Raw genomic sequence first — 20,108 nt, 5'->3', positions numbered from 1 at the left:
AATAACAACTGTATTAAAAATTACTTAGGCAAAGGTTCACTTAATAAGTCATCCACTGTTTGCAAAAAAATAAAAGTTTGTCGAATATGTTGTGAAATCGTGCGAACAAACAAAAAACGAATACATGCTTGTGAACTTCTTTTTGCTATACGTCTAAAAAATGCTTATTTTTTAGTTATCTCTCGTATGTACAGCCCGTAAAGACGTCTGATAAGAAAGCGCCGATGGTATTATTGATTTCGACTTTAGGACGCAACAGTCAGTATCTGTGTTGGGTGACGATGAAAAAAAAATTCATTTAGTAAATTTACGCATCGTGGAACAATTTTTTTATTTTTATAGAGATTTGGAACAAGAGTCAGTTTCAACGAGATGTAATCACTGTGTAATACGCAAATACATTTTCCGAATGAATTTGATGAAACAATTGATAGATCTCGCGCTTGATCATCAAAAACATTTTCAGCGAGTTGTCTGCATTGCCCACAATGCCCAAGGATTCGACGCACAATTCATGTTTAAGTGTATCATTGAAACACACAGCGAGCGACTGACACCTTTTGTCATTATGAATGGGTCTAAAACTATTATAATGGAATTTATGAAGATAAAATTTATCGATTGCCTTAATTATTTTCACATGCCTTTAAGTAGTCTACCTAAAGCGTATGGTCTGATTGGTATGGCAAAGGGCGTTTTTCCTAATTTTTTCAACACACCTGAAAATCAATCATACGTAGGTCCTCTGCCATCATTAGATGTAAATTCGCTCGATAGTATGTCTGCACTAGAAAGAGAAAATATTTTGCAATGGTACAACAAACAAGTAGCAAATAATTACATATTTTATTTCTAACGGGAATTCGTTAAATACTGCACACAAGATATAAAAATTGTAAGACTAGCTTGCGTGGCGTATCGAAAAAATTTCGCAAAATTCGAAGTGAATCCTTTTATCGAAAGTACGACAGTAGCCTCGACATGTATGCGTGTCTACAAAAAAAAATTTTTAAGAAAAAATCAAATTGGTATTATACCACCAAGAGGTTACAGATTAGTAAATTATCAGTCTGAAGTAGCGCTGAAGTGGCTGTGTTGGATGGAGAAGCGTGTTCTCGATCGACTCATCGAACATGCTGGACGATGCAAAGAGCAACGCTTACTAGAAAGTATCGTTGTTGATGGCTATTGCACTCCACAAATTGGTGTGGATAGCCATCGAGGCATCGTATTACAGTTTCATGGTTGTTTCTGGCATGGTTGTCCACGATGGTTCAGAATAAACAGAGATTTTTCTTTAACAACTGGCGATACAATGGACGAGAAATACGGAAGAACCTATGCCATCAGTGAAAAAATCACGGCGTGCAATTACCAGTGGGAATGTCTTTTTAATGAAGAAATGCGTAACAACGAGAACCGTGTGACGTGCTACCACCGCGAAATTTATATTATCCTGTGTTACCAGTAAAAATGCGTAACAAGTGAATTTTTCCACTGTGTCGTACATGTTGTGAAAATATGATTCAAGAAGATTATCCGCACGAAGATGTGAATGACCATATTTTGAAGGGTACATGGATGTCTGACATAGTGAAGATGGCTGTTCAAGTAGATTATGTAGTAAAAAATGTTATGAAACATGTCAGTAAAGAACGACCTAATTGAGTCAAGAAACTAAAGAAGAAGGTTTATTCGCGAATAAAATCGACGAGTTTTTTAAGCAAAAAATACAGGCCTCTGGTTTTTCCTCCGAGTGTCTCACAAATGAAGACAAGGATACGTATATTTATGAAACACGAGAGGCTAAAGGATTAGACCTTAATAAATGTAAAATAAATTTGAATTCTGGATTGAGATATGTTGCTAAATTGTGTCTGAATTCTTTGTGGGGTAAATTTGTCCAACGCGAAAATTTAAAAAAACAGAAATCGTAACAACCGCTGGAAGATTGATGGATTTATTTACCAGAACAGAAATAGATGTTAACAGTATTTTGGCTATAAACGATAATATGTTGTACGTAAACTGGAGCTATAAAATGGAGGCTCTTACACCATTTGCGTCAACTACCGTAGTTATTGCTACTTTTGTTATGGCCCAAGCTCCGTTAAAATTGTTTCGTTATATACATGTATTGGGACCGCGTGCACTATATTATGATACGGATTCTGTTTTTTACGCGAGTCGAAAAGGAGAACCCGATTTACCTCTCAGTACAACTCTTGGCTGTCTTACGGATGAATTGTCCGATAAAGGTTTTCGTACATACATAACATCATTTTTATCTGGTCGACCAAAGTTTTATGCGTTCAAATATAAAAAACCTAACAGCGATGATAAAGAGTATGTTTGCAAGGTAACGGGTATAAGATTAAATTATACTAACTGTCAAAAGATCAGTTTTGACACAGTTTACGAATTGGTAAAAATTTATAAAAAAAATAAATAATAAAAAAAAACGGCCCTTTTGAAGGCTACAGATTGCTCATTAAAAAGTAGAAAATTTCAAGCGAGAATGCTCTGCGTGTTTTTGGTTTTATAAATGTATCTAATTACTATATGTCAGGACATTATTGCAAGTGTTGCGGTGAATGATTTATAATCAACGCCAGCACAAACGCTGCAACAGATGTTTATACTTTATAAGTATAAACTTCTGTCCGCGTGACCCGCCTTTGTGTTAGCTTTTCAACAGCGCTCGCGGTCCCGCGAGCGGTCCGCAGAGGCCCGCGCCGCGGTCAATCAGCTATTACGACAGAGTTTAGTTTGACAGTATGGATACTCAATGGCAACACCCGTGGACGTGTACTCTGAGTATATCTACTGGTTGCGGTAAAACCATGTTCGTCAAACGTTTTTTGCGACATATTGATCGTATGAGTGATATTCGTTTCGAACGGATCATTTTTTGTTACGGTGATTGACAGTTTGGTTACCAAGATCTTGAGAGTAATATCGAATTCCACGAAGGATTGCCACAAAATAGCGAATGGGCGGGCGACCACAGATTAAAACTGATCGTTACTGATGATTTGATGTGCAAGGTGGTTCGGTGGTGGCAGTTTCGTCGACTTCTTTACTAAAGGCAGTCATCATAATAATTTAAGCGTAATCTTGCGCGCAAAATATATTTCATCAAAGTAAAGGCCAGCGCGATATATTGCTAAACTCGCAGGACATAGTCATCTTTAGAAATTTACGAGATCGCACAAATACAACATCTTTCGAGACAAATGTGTCTTAAAAAATCCTTGGTTCTTGCAAAAAGCGTATTGAGACGCTACTTCCCGACTATTTGGTTACCTTTTCTTGGATTTCAAACAAAATACACTGGAAAATAGTCGATTTCGAACTTGTTTTTTTCCAGATGACGACTATCTGTACGTATACGTGGCTAAAAAACAGATAACAGGAAGCGGCACGGCAAATCAAGTTCCAATCGTATCGGTGTAATAGCGTCAAAGTCACGTTTCCCATTTGGTCGAAAACACGTTATCATTTTAAGAGCTCTTTATCATCTCGACACCGAACAACAGAGGGCCCTGTTGCGCAATGCTGACACGACGCTAATCAAGTATATTTGCGAGTGCGTATTGAACATTGTCGAAGGAAACGTTCCGCCAACTGCGGCGCACGAATAACGCTTGCGTGGACACGCCAACGTTCTCAGAAAACTCGCCAACGCAAAAATTTATTCGTCATCGAAGAAAAAAATCATCTTGCAACAAGAAGGAAGTTTCTTACCTGCTTTGTTGGGTCCGCTCCTTGGATTGGTGTTGTCGATGCTGTAACGAAAATGAAGCATGCAAAAAAATGATTCTTCTGCCTCAAAAATGCGTGGACCGATTGCGAAGCACATTTCTCGACGATGATCTAGAATCTGTGCAAACGCCAGGTACAACGACGAGTTGACTCGATGCAGAAATTAACATCTTGAATTCACCGCAAACCAACGAGCGACAAAAGTAGAAGAAATATCAAAAAATTTTGCAACGGTATTTATACCTTAAGGAATTGGACAGTGAAAGAAAACTTCATGCTGGCGCTATCATGGCTAACACCAAGGCATCACAAGATAACGATCCCTCTAATGATGACGTCGATGAGGATGGAAGAAATTGTTAAAAGGAGGAAAGACAGGATGCCGAGGTTATCGAAAGCGTACCGAAAATGTATCGTCAAAAAGCTGCAGTTATTGTAAGACAATTGCGTGCTACTGGTAACTTTGACTTGAGCAATGATCATACCGTCATCATAGGTAGCGTTCGCATACCACAGTCATCTATTGTCGATCCAGTGAACGATACCTTGAGGGACAGGAAAAAACGTACACCGGTGGAGCGTGATCAGTTTGCAGTGGCACTTTGTATGGCAAAAATTCTACAAGAGTGTGTTGGAAACGCGTGAGTATTAAAACTATTGATCGACGACGATGACAACGATAAATCAAAATCGCCAAATAAGAGTCCAAAATCTACGTCCAATAGTGGGAGTTTTCTTAATGAAAGTGGTACTGAATCAACGGCAAAAAATAAAAAAAATTTTTTTAAAATTGCGCCTGCGTTGAAACAAGTGTGAACGTGGCGTTGACTGAGTGGAAAAGTGACCAAGGCAAAGAAACAGGAGTAAAACTCGAGGAGGAGAGAAAAAGAGCGCTCTCGACGCTTCAATTGACTTGCTACCGTTTGAGATGTATGTACCTGTATACAAATTGTGCGGTCCTAGAACGAAACTATCGAAGCGCATTCAGCACGGTGATGTGGGTATAAATCCCTTGGACGAAGCATGTCGTCAGCACGATCTTGCCTACAATATGAAGAAGAAGGGTAAACGTCTAAAAGCCGATTGGGCGTTGGCTGAATTTGTTTTTTCGCGTATGCTTGCCGTAGAAACACTGCCGGATGAGCGAACAGTCACTTTATCGACAGTATGCTGCATGTGTAGCAAGATTACATTTAAGAACTTTTTTTCTCACATCAAATGAGCCATTGGATCTAAGTCTGCAAAGAAAAAAAAAAAATAATAATAATAATGCATTAGACTTGGTAAAAACTTAACTTTTAAGTGGCGCAACCAACTGCATACGCTGGTGGTAACAAACTCGCGAGTGTTGTGAAAAATTAATTTTTGCGATCGAACGTTATTAGTTAGCTAAAGAGGCAAGATACCTATAATTTACATAGACCCATAAGGAATCGTTTTCCCAGTAGAAGCTATAACGTGCGTAACTTTGATGACGTGTAGGAAGCTGATTTAGTGGATTTGCGAGCTTTAAAACTTCACAATGATGGCTACGCTTATGTTCTCGTTGCCATCGATGTCATCAGCAAATACACTTCAGTGGTACCTATTAAAGATAAAACATCGAAAAACATTGCCAAGACATTTCAACATATTTTATCAAAAAGTGACGATTGTACACCGATGTGTATTTGTAAACCGTAAAAAGAATTTTTAGACTGTGAAATGCAATTCGTTTTACGAGAAAATTAAATTGGATACAGAGTAGTACGTTGTCCACTGACGAAGGCTGCAATAGCTGAACGTTTTATAAGAACTGTTGAAAAAAGAACATGGCGATAGATTACACACACAAACAATCGTCGCTTTGTAGACGTTCTTCCAAGTATAATAGAGGCATACAATCGTACGAAGCATTCGTCGGCAAAGATGGCGCCAGCTGATGTGACCTTGCACAGTGTTATGCAGGCACGTGAAAATATAAAGCAACGTTACGGCAGACATATTTATTAAAAACTATAGTACAAGGTTCAAGATTTAGTTTGCATCAGTAAGACGAAAAGTGCCTTTGCCAAAGGTTACGAAAGTGGTTGGACTTTAGAGTTGCTTAGAATTGTACGTATCTTTTGCATGCGACAACCTCCAGTATGTTTTTTTAAAGATTTGGCTGACGAAGACATTAACGGTTTGTTTTACGAGGAAGAGTTGAGCAGAGTGCGAAAGGAATTGAACGAGAGCTTCTTCTAGGTTGACAAAATATTGAAAAGTTGACGTAAAGGACGCTCCAAAGAATATTTCGTCAGCTGGAAAGGGTATCCTAAAGAATTTAATTCCTGGGTGAAAGGTAATTATTCAAAAGATATGAAATAAAGGGCAATTTCACGTTGTGTTACCTAGCAACAGCCGCATGCAGTATTACTCTGATAATACTTTGATAAACGCATTACGTGACAAGATTACCTCAGTAAATTACTTTGCAAGGTCGAACGAGTATTGGTATAACAGAGACTCAATTACTATTGACATTTCAACATGTGATCAAAGATAGTGGAAGAAAAATTACCGTTTTTCAGTTTAGAAAGAGGTGGCTACGTAGTGGCTAAGTTAGTATGCTCCGAAACAATGCACAGTGAATATCCATATGGCTTACTATTATCAGAAAAATTACGTAACATCTTAGGCTTTGAAAGTACAACATGTTTTTTCTTGGAAAATAAGGAAATTCGATCCATTCATCTAGCAAAACTTGCGAACGCTTTACTATCCATGGTAATAATTTACAGTGACATCTGTGAACCATACATCGTAGTAGACGTTCAATTGCGATTGGTGCGGGTAGTGTCGCTGGACCGTCAAGGTTACGCGTACGGCTGTGTTTTTTCTTCTCCTATGTATATACCATTGTTATTTTTCTTATTTCACAACATTAAAACCGATACAAAAGACTTGATTAGTAGACCCATACCATTCGACTTTGGGACGCTCATGGTAACGCTTCTCTTTAAACGAGTCGATTGACAATTGTGGATCTCTATGAGGACTACTTTATCACACAAAGTGGTGGTAGAAGTCTGACTACAATTCATGGAAACAAAGGAGGAGGTATTGGACGTATTAACGTTGGGGCCCCCTATCAACGAGGACATGGAGGTATCGGATCGTTCCTCGCTGGAATATTTCGACGAATTTTACCACTCATTAAACGATGTGTCAAAGTTGTTGGCAAAGAAGCTGTTCGTGCAGGTATGAACATTTTATCTGACGTCACCACTAAAAATATACCTTTCAAAGAGACATTTTGCACGCGCATGATGGAATCTAATAACACACTAATGAGAAAAGCCGAAGAAAAATTGGATAAACTTATGGAAGGTTCAGGATATAAAGTTAATCGATTTGACGAGCCATTTCAGTTGCAATTGCTTTGTTAAGCTGTGCAGTCACGTCGTAAGAGTATAAAGAAAAAGATTAAGAAAATGCACAAACAAAATTAAAAGAAAAAGAGATTCATAAAAGGAAAAAATAGAAAAAGGAAAAAAGAACTGCAAGAGGTATTTTTGAAAGTTAAATTTTTTAAAATTGGGATTCAATACGAGCTGATATCGCTCACGGATGATTCACCGATCAAATTTGTCGTACCAGGCAATAGTGACGAATACATCGATCTTGCTCACACGATGCTCAGTCTTCGTGCATCTAAAATTACAAAGGTGTATTTAGAAACTTTATTAAATTACGGACCTGCGGCAAAATCATCACACTTAACGAGTGCCTTATGGTGCGACGATACGGTGACAAATATGGACGATGTGTCGGATGCCAACGCGAGGCTCGTCAAGTGACTAACATTAATACCAGCAAAGAAATTGATTTATCTGATTGGTCATCTTCATTGCGATTTATGTAATCAGGAAAAATTACTCATCAATAGTATCGAGATGAGAATGCGATTAGTAAGATTTCACGATGCATTTTGTCTCATAGACACTTTGAACTTGATTTCTTTTCGCATTGAAGAAGTAAATCTTTTAGTGGGACGCGTTAATATAAGCCCATCTGTTTTGCTAGTCTATACCAAAGCTCTGTCAAAGAGTAAAATATCTACTCACGCATGTTGAAGTAAAAGCTGTGACGATGCACAGCAGTATTTATGGCGAAATTTTGGATGATATTATTTTGGGCCAGTTACCTAAGCAAATAATTATCAGTTTTATTACAAATCAAGCTTATACTAGCAATCGCACTATAAATCCGTTTAATATTCATCATTTCAATATGATTTTTTTCTTTGTTTGTACATCGACAGCGTTCAAGTTCCTTCCAAACCCTTACAACCAGACTTTGAAACAAATAATTTATACATAGATGCTTATCATACTTTGTTTTTGGGTACTGGTGCTCACTTTCTTAATAAAAAAAATCGCATCAATCGCGAATCTTATTCCAACGGTTACTGCCTCTTTGCTTTTGATTTAACAATCAGATTCATCGGCCAACGAATGTTTTCATTGGAACCTGATTAAACACAGTAGTGATAGATTTGACGTTCGATTTTCCGACGCTCTAACTACGACTGTTAACCGTATAGTATATGCCGAGTACGAGAATATTCTTAGAATTGATGGGTCACGTCAAATCATGGTTGACTTTAGTAGGTAGATGGCGCCACTAACTACATATACTTACACTAACTGCTTGGACACGTCAGACGTCTTTTGGTTTAGTTTCTGTTGGTACGCTCAATCAGCCAAAAAACGCAATGGACCTCGTAGTAGACATTCAATATTTCAAGGTGAATAAAGACGTTTCGGTGCCGATAGAAATTGCTATTGTTGCTGTGAACAATGACTTTTACGCGCATTGGGTAGTAACACCTCTTTGTTGCTTGCAAAAATTGAGTAAGGAAGTGCAACGATTTGTCGTCCCATATTTAGTTGTCCCAACATCATCATGGGCTTGATTTTTCTGATGGTGAAGTACCTTTAAAAGCGATTTTCAAAATTTTGTATGATATTGAAAGAAATACACGCCAAATTTACGTCAGAGGTCGTGAAAAGTGGTACGATTTGCACAAAATTACAAATTGGGAAGTTACAAATTTGGAATACGAGATCGACTGTCTGCCTTTGAAAGCCTTATCAGCGGAGGAGTATTGCGTGCACCACGCATTGAAACCAGATTATCGAAAATATCGATGTGCTTTGAATAAAGTTTACAAATTAAAGTATTGGCTTTGTGAACACAATTTTGACAAGAAATCATCAAAAACAACAGAAATTAACCATGGACAGTCTGCAAATACTGCAATACCTCTCGCAATTCTATTTGCATACTGTGGGTGTATTCCTGGCAGATCAGATCCCACGGATGTGGACGAAACCGACAACTCTTGTCATAAACACTGACAATCATACAAAGCCAGGTACTCATTAGGTTGCTATGTATGCTGATAAACAAGGTAATTGTTTTTATTTCTATAGCTATAGTGTACAACCGTACATACCGGATCACATTAATTTTTTTAAATTTTTCCGATGATAAAAAAAAATGATGATATCGTGAGACGTTTTATTTCGTTAAGATGTAACAAAAGAAATATAAACTGTGTATCGGGTAGCAGTGGATATTCAATAAACCACTTACAAAGTAGTTGTAGTAAAATGTTGTTGATATGAATCATTTGAGTCTGCGTATTCCAAAAAAAATGTAGTTACGGACTGTTATAAATTCTGAGAAATAAAATAGTCAGCATTTTCTAAACCTATCTCTTAATGTTTTGTAAAAAATTATTGGTGGTGTAGTTTTGACAAGCACAAACGTGATTTACTACCTGTAAGCGTTTTTAACATCCTTTGAATAACGCTCTTTTGAGTAACGAGTAATATATATTTGTGCTTCAATAAAAAGCAGCTGTCAGTTTCTGGTCAATCATGCGACAGTTAACACATTGTAACGAGGAGACAACGGAGCCTGTGTAAAAAAGAGTCTTGGAAAGAGAAGCTTTGGATCTGTCAGCCTTAAGGTAGCATTAACAATCATCACTGCCTCAGTTTTTTTGCAAGCTTTACGGATTGAACAAATCATTTGGTAAAATAATAATTGTTGGGCTTGAATACGAAAAATTGTTGGACAACGATTGGGAACCTATCGTTCGTCTGTTCAGTGTAGATTTCGAAAGAGTTCCTTTCACAATTTCTAGTCCGAACGAGTTTAAATTAGCCTTCGCCGACGTTGAAAACTACTTTACGACGGACGACAGTAACTTACAAGATATCAAGATGTATGGGTCCAGCTGGTCCTTGAATTTTACGACGAGCTATATGGAAAAAGCCATCGAGATTAAAGAAATGAGACGATTTATGGTAAATTGGGTCGATTGTAATTGATTACTACACACCAAACGTTGTAAAAAATATTGTGAGTGACTTGAATGATGACGATGTGTAGAGTATGTACGAAAAAATTGTAGCACATGACATTGTAAAACAGGAGAGATTGACAAAAGATCTTACGTGTGATACTGTGTACAATATTGCGTCTTTTCATATAAATGCCCTCGTTAATGCTGTGAATCATGGAAGTAAATAAAATAAATTTATTCATCTTGTTGTTATTTAACCGTAAACTTACTCCTTCTCCTTATAACAATGCAAATTAAAATTTAAAATAAAAATTAAAAGGCCGAATACCCTTTCAGTATACCCGCTTATTAATAATTAATACAAACTTATACGCAAAGAGGGTTTAGACAATCATAGCAGCGGATTGGTGAAAAAATGTGAGGAGGAGGAATGTACGGTTGACTGACCCGGAAAGTCTGTCCAGTTCAGGTGGAGGAGATACCCCCGTCCCATAGTAAGTTTACGGCGGCACAGTCGCTTCGTTCAGGAACTCAGTTTTGAAAATAGCGTCTTTAGACAAACATCTTACAGAATCACCGTTCGCATCTCTTTCTTCCGCTCTCCTAAGTAGTAAGTTAATCGTCGCAATACATGTCTCTCTCTTTCTTAGTATGTTAAATATAGTTACTCTCTATATTCTCCCCACACGGTCATACCATCTTTCATAATGCAACACTTTGGCCCCGTCAAAGCAACATACTTAGTATGTAATAGGATACCTATAATATTGTTGTATTTGTACAGTACAGAAAACTTTTTTTTTCAATTTTTGAAAATTTTGAAAAAAATATGAAAAGTAGTTCAAATAATTATTTACTCAATGTAAACGTAACAAATTAAATACGTAAGAATAAGTATTTAATAGTACATTAGAAAGATGCTCTGCTTAAATATACTAGCTTGCAAGTTTTTTGAAAAAACATTAAATAAAAAATTATGACATTGAGTAAATTATTTATTAGTATAATTCACAACTAAACCAAATAAATTAATGCACATTAAATAAAATTTCTTATTAAAAATGAGTTAAGAATTTTAAATAAGATGAAGTAATTGATTTTTTTTTGTTGGGCCTGCTCGTTGCAGAGTGGGTAAGGGCTTGGGCCGGTATGTAAGAGGTCATGGGTTCAAATCTCTTTGGAAACTGTTTTTTTTTTTTTTTTTTTTTTTTTTTTTTGACAAACTGGTTGAAAAAAAAGTGAAATTCAAAATTTGTGCTGTAGTGTATTGGGATAATTTTGTGTGGTGTGGTGTAGGGGGACCAGAAGTACATCAAGAAGGTTGGGGCCAAGGGGGAGAATCAAACAAAATCTACTTTCGTCACACTTTTTCTCACGATCAAAATCTGAAATCATGGATTTACCCTCTCGCAAAATGCGCCTACAGAAGTATCACTTTGAAAATTATTTTATTTTGTTCTGTAAATTACGTACATATCAGTTTGTCACTTTAAAAAAAATTTACAACGCTATCACATAGCTTCAATAGTTTTCGGTATCAACCTTTTGATACGTTCTCTTTTTAATATTCTTGCACGTTTCATAACGTTACTTACTTGAAAAGGCTCTCTATTTTCATCAATAGTGTTCAGAATGAAAATAGGATACACAAAAATATCGTCTCTTGTTAAACAAATGTTATGTACACATGCTGCCAATATATAATGGGATAAGATTTGTTTGCCTCATGGGCATTTATCTAAAAAAAATTTCCATCCTAATTTGAACAATCCAATAGCACGTTATACAATAATTCTACTCCTTGAAAATGTAGTTTTGAACATTATCTCTTGTTGTGTAAGGTGACCATTGTCCTTATAAGGTACCATAACGTGCTATTGCAAAGGATAAGCTGAGTCAGCTAATAAATGAGTATCTTCGGAAAAATAAACTTTGTGACATCTTTGCTGAACTCTGAAGTATTTAAATACCCTCATGTCGTGTATACAACCAGGTTATATTACGAAGCAGTGCAGGAACTCTAATTTTTCATTGCAAATTACCTATGTTAGAAAATAATGCTCGTAAATATAATAGTGCTCGTAAATATTTAAATTTGAACAACAATCGGTACTGTACCTGTAACTGCACAGAGTAAAATCCTTTTTGGTTAATGTATTACTGCCGATCATTTTTTGGCGCTGCAATACTAATATGAGTGCCATCTACGGCTTCTATAGCACCAGAAAAACCATTGTGATGAGCAATTAATTGAGAGCTCTGTTGTGCTTGTGTAGATGATGGCCTCTTGATAAAATAATTCCTCAATTTACATAAAACTTTAACCATTCTAAATACAGCTCTCCATGCGGTGGCTTGCCCAATATTGAATTTTACTATTACAGATCTGGAAAAGCTCATTAATTTACAACTACACTAAAAAATTGAGATCATAAATCACGCAAGAAAATGAAGCAATGCAAAATAAAAAAAAAAAATTGTATTGACTATAATAATACCAATAATTATAACAATAATACTAATAGTACAATATTAACAGTAAAATAATAATTAAAATAATATTTATAAAAAAATATTTACTCGAATGAATGGGGTGTGCCTAGTACCTATAGAGCCACCAGCAATTATTTTTTCGGGTTAAGTGCAAAACGACAAAGACCATTTGCGTCTTCTTTCAAGTCTGGTCTTAACAAAAATAATAAATACTAAAAAGTACTCCGTTTTGATCTATAAATAAAAAAATACTTATTATTTAGCAATTGAATAACGTGTGACATCCCATGTCATATACTAGATATTTATTTCTTTGAAACACAAAGTTTCGTTTTTAAATAATAAAAAGCAAAAGCTCAGCGATCTCGAACCATTGAGCGGTATACCTGATTCTGCAATCGCGTGACATTTAACTTACTTCTTTTGAAACAAGCTACCGTCGCAATACTCGAACTACGCGTGCAGCCTAAAACAATCTTATAAAATGCTCATCTTACAAAGTCAGTTCGCATCAGTACACCAAATAATGTTATTAGTCAACAATTTCAACATTCTTTACTGCGGATGTACACAAAAAATATCATACACAATTTCGACAGCAATTCGTACTTGATGTAAAATCTGAAAGATCAGCAGTTTTAACAATCAATTACTCTGAAATTATTGCATCACAACTGTGCTCGTGTCAATCGAGGGTAATTAGGTTCAGCTTTGATTGGTCGTTCAAATTCCCATCTTGACGCGTCCTCCGTAAACGCAAACGTATAAGAACTCCTCGCACATAAAAATATTCGCCTTTTCTTTTTCATCAAGTGCTCCAAAGTAACTATAAAGGTTGGAGAGTGAGTTCTGTTGCGTCTTTAAAGTGGATGTAAGACTTAGTTTGGTGATTAAGCTACGTGTTAAAAGCGTGAATTTAAAGCAAATGTAAGACTTAGTTCGGTGACTAAGCTGTATGAGATAAGTTCGAGCAAACCAGGCCACTGTGAACCCGCCGAAAAAGTGAATCAAGGAGGAACAAAAAAGAAAGAACCGTCGACTTGGGTTCTGACGTTGAAAGCAGAAACCTAATTATTCTCATCGCCACGAGTGCTCTCGTGTAGGATTAGGAACATTGTTGTGGTCGACCTTGTGAGATCTTGCGACTGCGTGCGCGCAATCAGTGGCTAATCCACGATTATAGAAGTGAGTTAAGTTAAGGAATCTGTAAATTGTATGACATTGTAAATGCGAATCTGAAACTTTATTATTCATACTATTGCAGGGACTAGACGCGTTGGGCCACTACCTGGAGCGAGGAAACGTAAGAATGCCCGAAAACAAGCAGCGGTCTGCGCGGCTTTTCACGGGGAAGAAGAAGACCGAAGAGAGGCTAGAGAGTGGAGACGGGAGAGGTATTCGAAGGAAGAGTTCCTCACGAGATGGACCTGATAATTTTGGATGAGGGTTGCCCACCAACTGCTGGCTCTCTATTGAGACTTCCTCCGTCGGCACGGCCCTCTTAATTCCAAGCCTCTCGCTTCTGTTTGGTCTTATTCTTCCGTTGTGCGTAAGTAGAAGGAGCCATCTAATCGGCACGTAAAGCGAGTTTGTGGGTTATCATCGCGATAACTCCTTGTCGCTGAAGCAACAAATCTCTTGTGGTTGTTTCCTAGGCGTACTCCTCTTTATTTGCTGACTGATCTGCCTATCTTTTTTTTTTTTGGAGGTTCCTCATTTTGTTGTTTTTTTTTTATCGTCGTACCGTGCTGCTTAGCTGCTTGATCCCGTTGACTTTGCGATGTGCCCTTAATTGTATTCTTTTTTTATATTATATCTAAGAGATTGATGAGTCTAATGGAGTACAGATGGTAAGGGATTTAAGTTGATACCAAATTGTTATTAATTAGCGCACAAAGCCTGCTCAACGAAAAAGATCGTATGTTTGAATACAGTTTCTTTGTGACTTACAATTATTTTTTTTTGCACTCAGTATTTGGTTAAACTAAATTTAGGACTCAAGTTTGAAATATGTTTCGTAGAATTTATTAAAAGTCTGATTTATTGATGTGTATGCGAAGACACATAAATCATAAACATCGTGTGAGACCCAGATAAGAAGGAGCATTTTCTCGTGATTTAGATATTTATATCGTTGTTCAGGGCGAAGTAGCGTTAACGTTCTATAATGAATTTTATTCAAATTGTTGTGTAATCTTTAATCTTAAATCTAGAAAAATCGTGAATTGTGCGATAATTTATGAACCACGAATGATCGTAGGAAAAAACCAAATTATTTACTTTATTTCGAGTCGACAATTAAGGGTGGTTGATTACAATGAGACGACTAACGTTGTGTTTTCTTATTTTCTTTATTCGTTGTATCGAAAATTAGCCATTGTGCCAAAACGAAATTTAGTAACTTACTTACCAAACAAAAGACTTGAATATACTTTAAAATTGATTTATAATTGTTTTGCATTCTTTCTTTGCACCTTTTACTTCTGGTCTCACCATACACCCTATCCCGCATACAAAACAAATACACGCACTATTTGTAAAATTAACTATTTCTGCCTTTTCTAAATTTATTAAATCATAAAATCAGGCATAACTTGGTTGTTGATTAAATTAATTTTTTTAATTCAAAAACATTTCAATTACTAAATTATATGAAACATTTCAAGATCTAATAATTCTAATTGATTGACACATGATTCTTACCTTAATAAATAAATTGAATATCGAGAAAAAATAAAATAGACACTGTGACAAAGACCTTTGCAAGGACATGAGATAAAAAGACGAATAAGACACGTTACTACCGTATGCTATAAGACATAAACTCTAACAATAAGTCAACGCCAGCTCAGCGTACACCACTCCATACATATCGCTCGGTTAAACCTAACACCACAACGTCGAGTCAACGATTTCAAAGAAAAACATACTGTAAGTAAAAGCAAACAAGGCCTTTGGGCCGATGGCTGGTTCCTGAAGAACAAAAATTTAATCTATTTGTTTGTAGAACGAATCTACGAGTTCCGCCCTTTACTTTTATAATTTTGGACGTAACACCTTGTATCTTAAGAATGTTAACTATAGCTAAACAAAAAACAAAAGGTTTTTTAATTTAAGAAAACATTATGTATCATCTCAAATTTTGTCTGAATTCTTAATCATTACATCTGACTACTTCTGTTTTCACGTAGTCGAGAATTCAAGGTATTCGACGACCATTGCAAAGATGATTATCATTTAGTTCATACAGATCCTCATCGATATCTTCAAAACTTGAAGAAAAAATCTTATCTAAAATGCCAAGTACATTTTAATTATTCATAATGTTCTTTTAGGACTTGCAAACGCTGTTTAGTTATGTATGAGATGACATAGTTTGGCTGCATTTCTAGACTGTAGTTTACAGCGCATAAACTGACATTACATTTATGAGATAAGCTCACACGACTGTTTAACAATTGATTTCTTGCAAACTTACCTCTTTAAAGTCGACAAATCTAGTACATGTTGAAGGACTATCTCTTATCAATCAAATACTTTATAATCTAAGTTTGCCAAGTTATACTGACTAAAAAATGTTTGATTAAGTCAACATTTAATATTTATAAAAAATCACTTCTAATTTTTTTTTTTTTTTTTTTTTCGTAATTAATTACATCATACTACGAGGTTATACGCTTCTTCAACTCCATGTAATTTACAACTTGTGGAGTTATAATAATTTGAAAGATAACTGGTGTGTACGCAGTTTATTTGCGAGTCTTCAGTACCATTTTGTAACGTTACACAGTAATAATTTTGTAAAAAAAACAACAACCCCTAAACGCCAATTTTACGTTTGTAGATATAAGGAATTGGCTGTTTAAAGGTGTTTACATACCTAGAGAACAACTCCGTCCGTTTCATCGTAGCGGTGGTAGTGCTGATAACCTTGAATAACTCGGTAATTTATTTTCGGAATAGACCCATAATTTGTTCTAAGTTTATTAGTATGAGGTCAATCTATTTGCCTATAGGGCTGTGTATAGAATTTATTTTGTTATTAAATTAAAGAGAATTATTTTATAATTAAAATTTAACAAAGAATACATTTGAGTTGTGTAAATAAAAAATTTCAAAATACTAGCTACAACGAGGGAGAAGTACAGGGTACAAACAATTTTCTGTTATTATATGATTAATATTCTACTGTATTGATTGTACATCATAATAATCATTTTGATTTAACATATGTTAAAAGAAATAAAAAAAAGCCAATCTTTTTTCCTACTTTGTGTAGGGGAACAATTAATAATTATACTTTTATAATAATGATAATCTTATTCTGACTTGTAGAATTATATATGTCCCCTTATTGAAATACAATAGAGAGGAACAAGAAACGCAAGAAAAATGTTCATAGTTAAGTTCAAATAAGAAAAGTTCTTAAGTAGAATGGCAAATAGTAACTGGTGGGGATGGAGGTGTGAATTGGGTGAGGGGGGATGACGGGGAGTTTTGTGGGCCTCAAAAACAAATGAAGTCTGTATTTATAAAGGAGAAAACAAAATAGTTTTATTTCTTATTTATGTGAATAATATAAACAGAAAGCGCTTAATGATTCATGGGGTACGATTTAATTTTTGGTGTTTTCAATAGTTATTTTTGCACTGAAAATGTCTACAATGATTCTGTCCTAAGTTGATGTTACTTAGCAAAGAATATGACAGTCGATTCTGTTTGAGTTACTCTAGGTAATATGACGTAATTAATATTTTCTTACGCCACCATCAAGGCAGAATTGATAATGGTTCAATAAATTTATGAGGTAAGCTCTACAGCAACCGTAATTAGAAGGCTGGGAACAAGCAAGCTTTTGTATTAGATTTTCCATTAATGAGTGAAGAGAGAGCGTTATTCAATCCCTAATACATCAAATAACCACGAATGTAGGGAAAAAATTGTTTTAAATAGTATTAAATACAACGATTGACACTAATAAGGCGTACTGTTTTATAACTAAATGTAATTCAATAAATTCATTACATTGCTTGTAAAATACGCACTGAACACATTTTAGCAAATAAATAAATTTTTTTGAGATACAGACATTATTAGTACCTATTGATTCCAAAAAAGTAGATCTTGAATCAACCCAGTCCTTCACTCGTAATAAGAATTAAAACTTCAAATTGACGATTGTGCTGTAAGTCACCATATAAGAATTTCACTATCGAGCTTAGCGTTCGATATTAACTACGCTTATGTTCGTAACATATTCAATGTTCAGCGAATTTCAACTAATGTTACATGTGTTTTGATGAATAAATCCCTACGAAAAATCATCTCCCGAACTTCCTTTGTTTTCAACATTTTTCTCTTCAACTGATAGTTTTATGATACTAAAGGAAAAATCACAAGGCAACAAAAAATCATTTATTTATCATTAAAATTTCTATGACGCAAATTTGATTTTATGTATAAACTGTCCAGTACTGTTTTTCATTTTTTTTCTTCATTTTAAACCCGAATACGCTTTCTTGGAAGCAACCACCACGCTCAAAAGCTCTGGTGGCCTAAATATTTTGATTTACTCCATACATGGCTGAATTTCTATAGCAACATGCATGTTTCAGCTTATTAGTCAACTGGCTCTTGGAGGTCGCATGATTATACCAATTGGAAGTAATGGTGACCAGGTGCTGTATCAAATAGATAAAACAATTGATGGAACAATTCACAAACAGTCGTTGATGGGAGTTATATATGTTCCCCTAACTGACAAAGAGTATCAAATAAGCAAATCATAAATGTGCGCAAAATGTAATTTGTATGATGAATTAACTGGTGGTTCAAATGATACAATAATATTAAAAAAATTGATTCTTAATATGTTACATAAAAACATTTAAAAGTATTAATTGTAAGAGATTTTAAAAGTAGTTGTCATCGCTTAAAATGAGGTAAAGGATGGGTGTTTAGTAGTATAAAATACGTATAAAATTATTAAAAGGAGTTTTCTCCTCGATGAGAACCTTAAAAATTCAATGACAGGTTTCAAATCTTCGATTTGTATTACTACTTGTTTTATTTTATCATCGATCAACTTACTGGATATCTTTAAAATTTTATTTTGTCACGACTTTTGGCCATCTTGATTCTTTTTATAATAAAAATTTTGGTCTGGAAAACCATCGACTACCTTCTCCAAAAGAGTTTTAATTTTCTCTTGTAGCGTTAATAAATTTTAATAAACTTGTTAGTGGCCTTTTAGGTAGTAGTAGGCCACGTACATATAGGCTAGAAAGTAAATTATTACCACCTATGTGTCAAATTGCTGGCTAATAACTTATTTGAGTTTTTAAACTAAGTACGTAATATACAATTCTAACTTGAGAATCTATTTGAGTAAACAGGAAAATACTTGTCTGTTTCTTTTTCTTCCTATGAGGATAATTAATGTGCAAGCTCAACCGTTGTAAAGAACACGAAAAACAAAAGTTGCAATGCGAAGTGCTCTCTAATGACTTTGTAATGCCTAGAGTTTTCAAAAGTAGCTTGACATCTCTAGGAAATTCAAGAATCTTTCTAAAGCTATTTACTACATAACCTACTAAATCCCGAAGCATTTAACCCTACGATCTAGTGACCACGGAGTGTATCATGCCATGGACAGAATCACAGTTAGTCATAAATGTATTTTCCGTGTATTATTAACTATACATTATTATTCCTGTATGCGATTAAAAATTCTAGTCACTTGCATTGTGTCGGTAAAGGCTTTAGAATTATCATATTATGGGATTTAAGGCTACGGTGTTTTCGAGTTATTGAATTTAAGTTAAGTTTTGAACTTTCTGAGGGTCTGAACTATCCAGAGCCACTTTTGAGAGCTCTGGTACTGCGGCTTAACGGTTGAGCTTGCATATTAATTATTCTTATGAGAAGCTTTGTGATAGAAGGAGAACATTACTTATAAACAACATGTTATAAAAATGTTTGCTGAACTGGAAATCAAAATACACTAATCTTGCACAAACACCTATCTGTGGATTTGTATGATCAGTTATATGTAAAAATTCCAACGACCGACTTTGATTCAACATGTTGCATTACTTTTTGTTCAATTTTTTGAAATTTAATTTTCACCAAAGTTGAAAAATTTTTGCGGATGTAAGGTTTAATCCATCTTCTAAGAGGTTGGCAATGCTCGTACCTACAATGCTACCAACTTTTATTACGAGTATTCCTGAATATAATATAAATATACAATTAACAGACGAAATGTTTACTGGGAATAGAAGGATGAATTAATTTTTATTTATCATTACATTTGCTGCTGACATTAAATACCAAAAAATGTGCACAACTATGAAACCACATCTCATGAAAAAATTGTGATTTTTAATTAATCTTGCTCGATACGCACAATCCACTATGGGCTAAGAGCTAAGCTTTAGGGTTGTAAAAAAATAACTGGTGCAAACCTCACAGAAGTTAAAAAATGTCAAAATTCGTGGAGATCTGAAGT

At 35.2% G+C, this 20,108-nt stretch overlaps 1 protein-coding gene across 4 annotated transcripts in view; it reads left to right on the top strand.

The window, feature by feature from the left end:
• Positions 1-18,781, top strand: part of LOC106644891 (Protein-L-isoaspartate (D-aspartate) O-methyltransferase) — a 75,372-nt gene extending 56,591 nt beyond the window's left edge. For all 4 annotated transcript variants that reach the window (XM_014360599.2, XM_089596221.1, XM_014360598.2 and 1 more), the window contains exon 5: positions 18,214-18,781. In XM_014360599.2, coding sequence (XP_014216085.2) covers positions 18,214-18,387 — 174 coding nt within the window. In that variant the 3' untranslated portion in view covers positions 18,388-18,781. The remainder of the gene's footprint in view (positions 1-18,213) is intronic.
• The last annotated feature ends 1,327 nt before the right edge of the window (positions 18,782-20,108 follow it).

The sequence above is a fragment of the Copidosoma floridanum genome, unplaced genomic scaffold (assembly GCF_036245765.1).
Source record: "Copidosoma floridanum isolate Cflo_tuat_1 unplaced genomic scaffold, Cflo_Japanese_pri ptg000030l, whole genome shotgun sequence".
NCBI lineage: Eukaryota > Metazoa > Arthropoda > Insecta > Hymenoptera > Encyrtidae > Copidosoma > Copidosoma floridanum.
The sequence above is the reverse complement of the archived record's forward strand: the minus strand, read 5'-3'. Positions and strand labels throughout refer to the sequence as shown.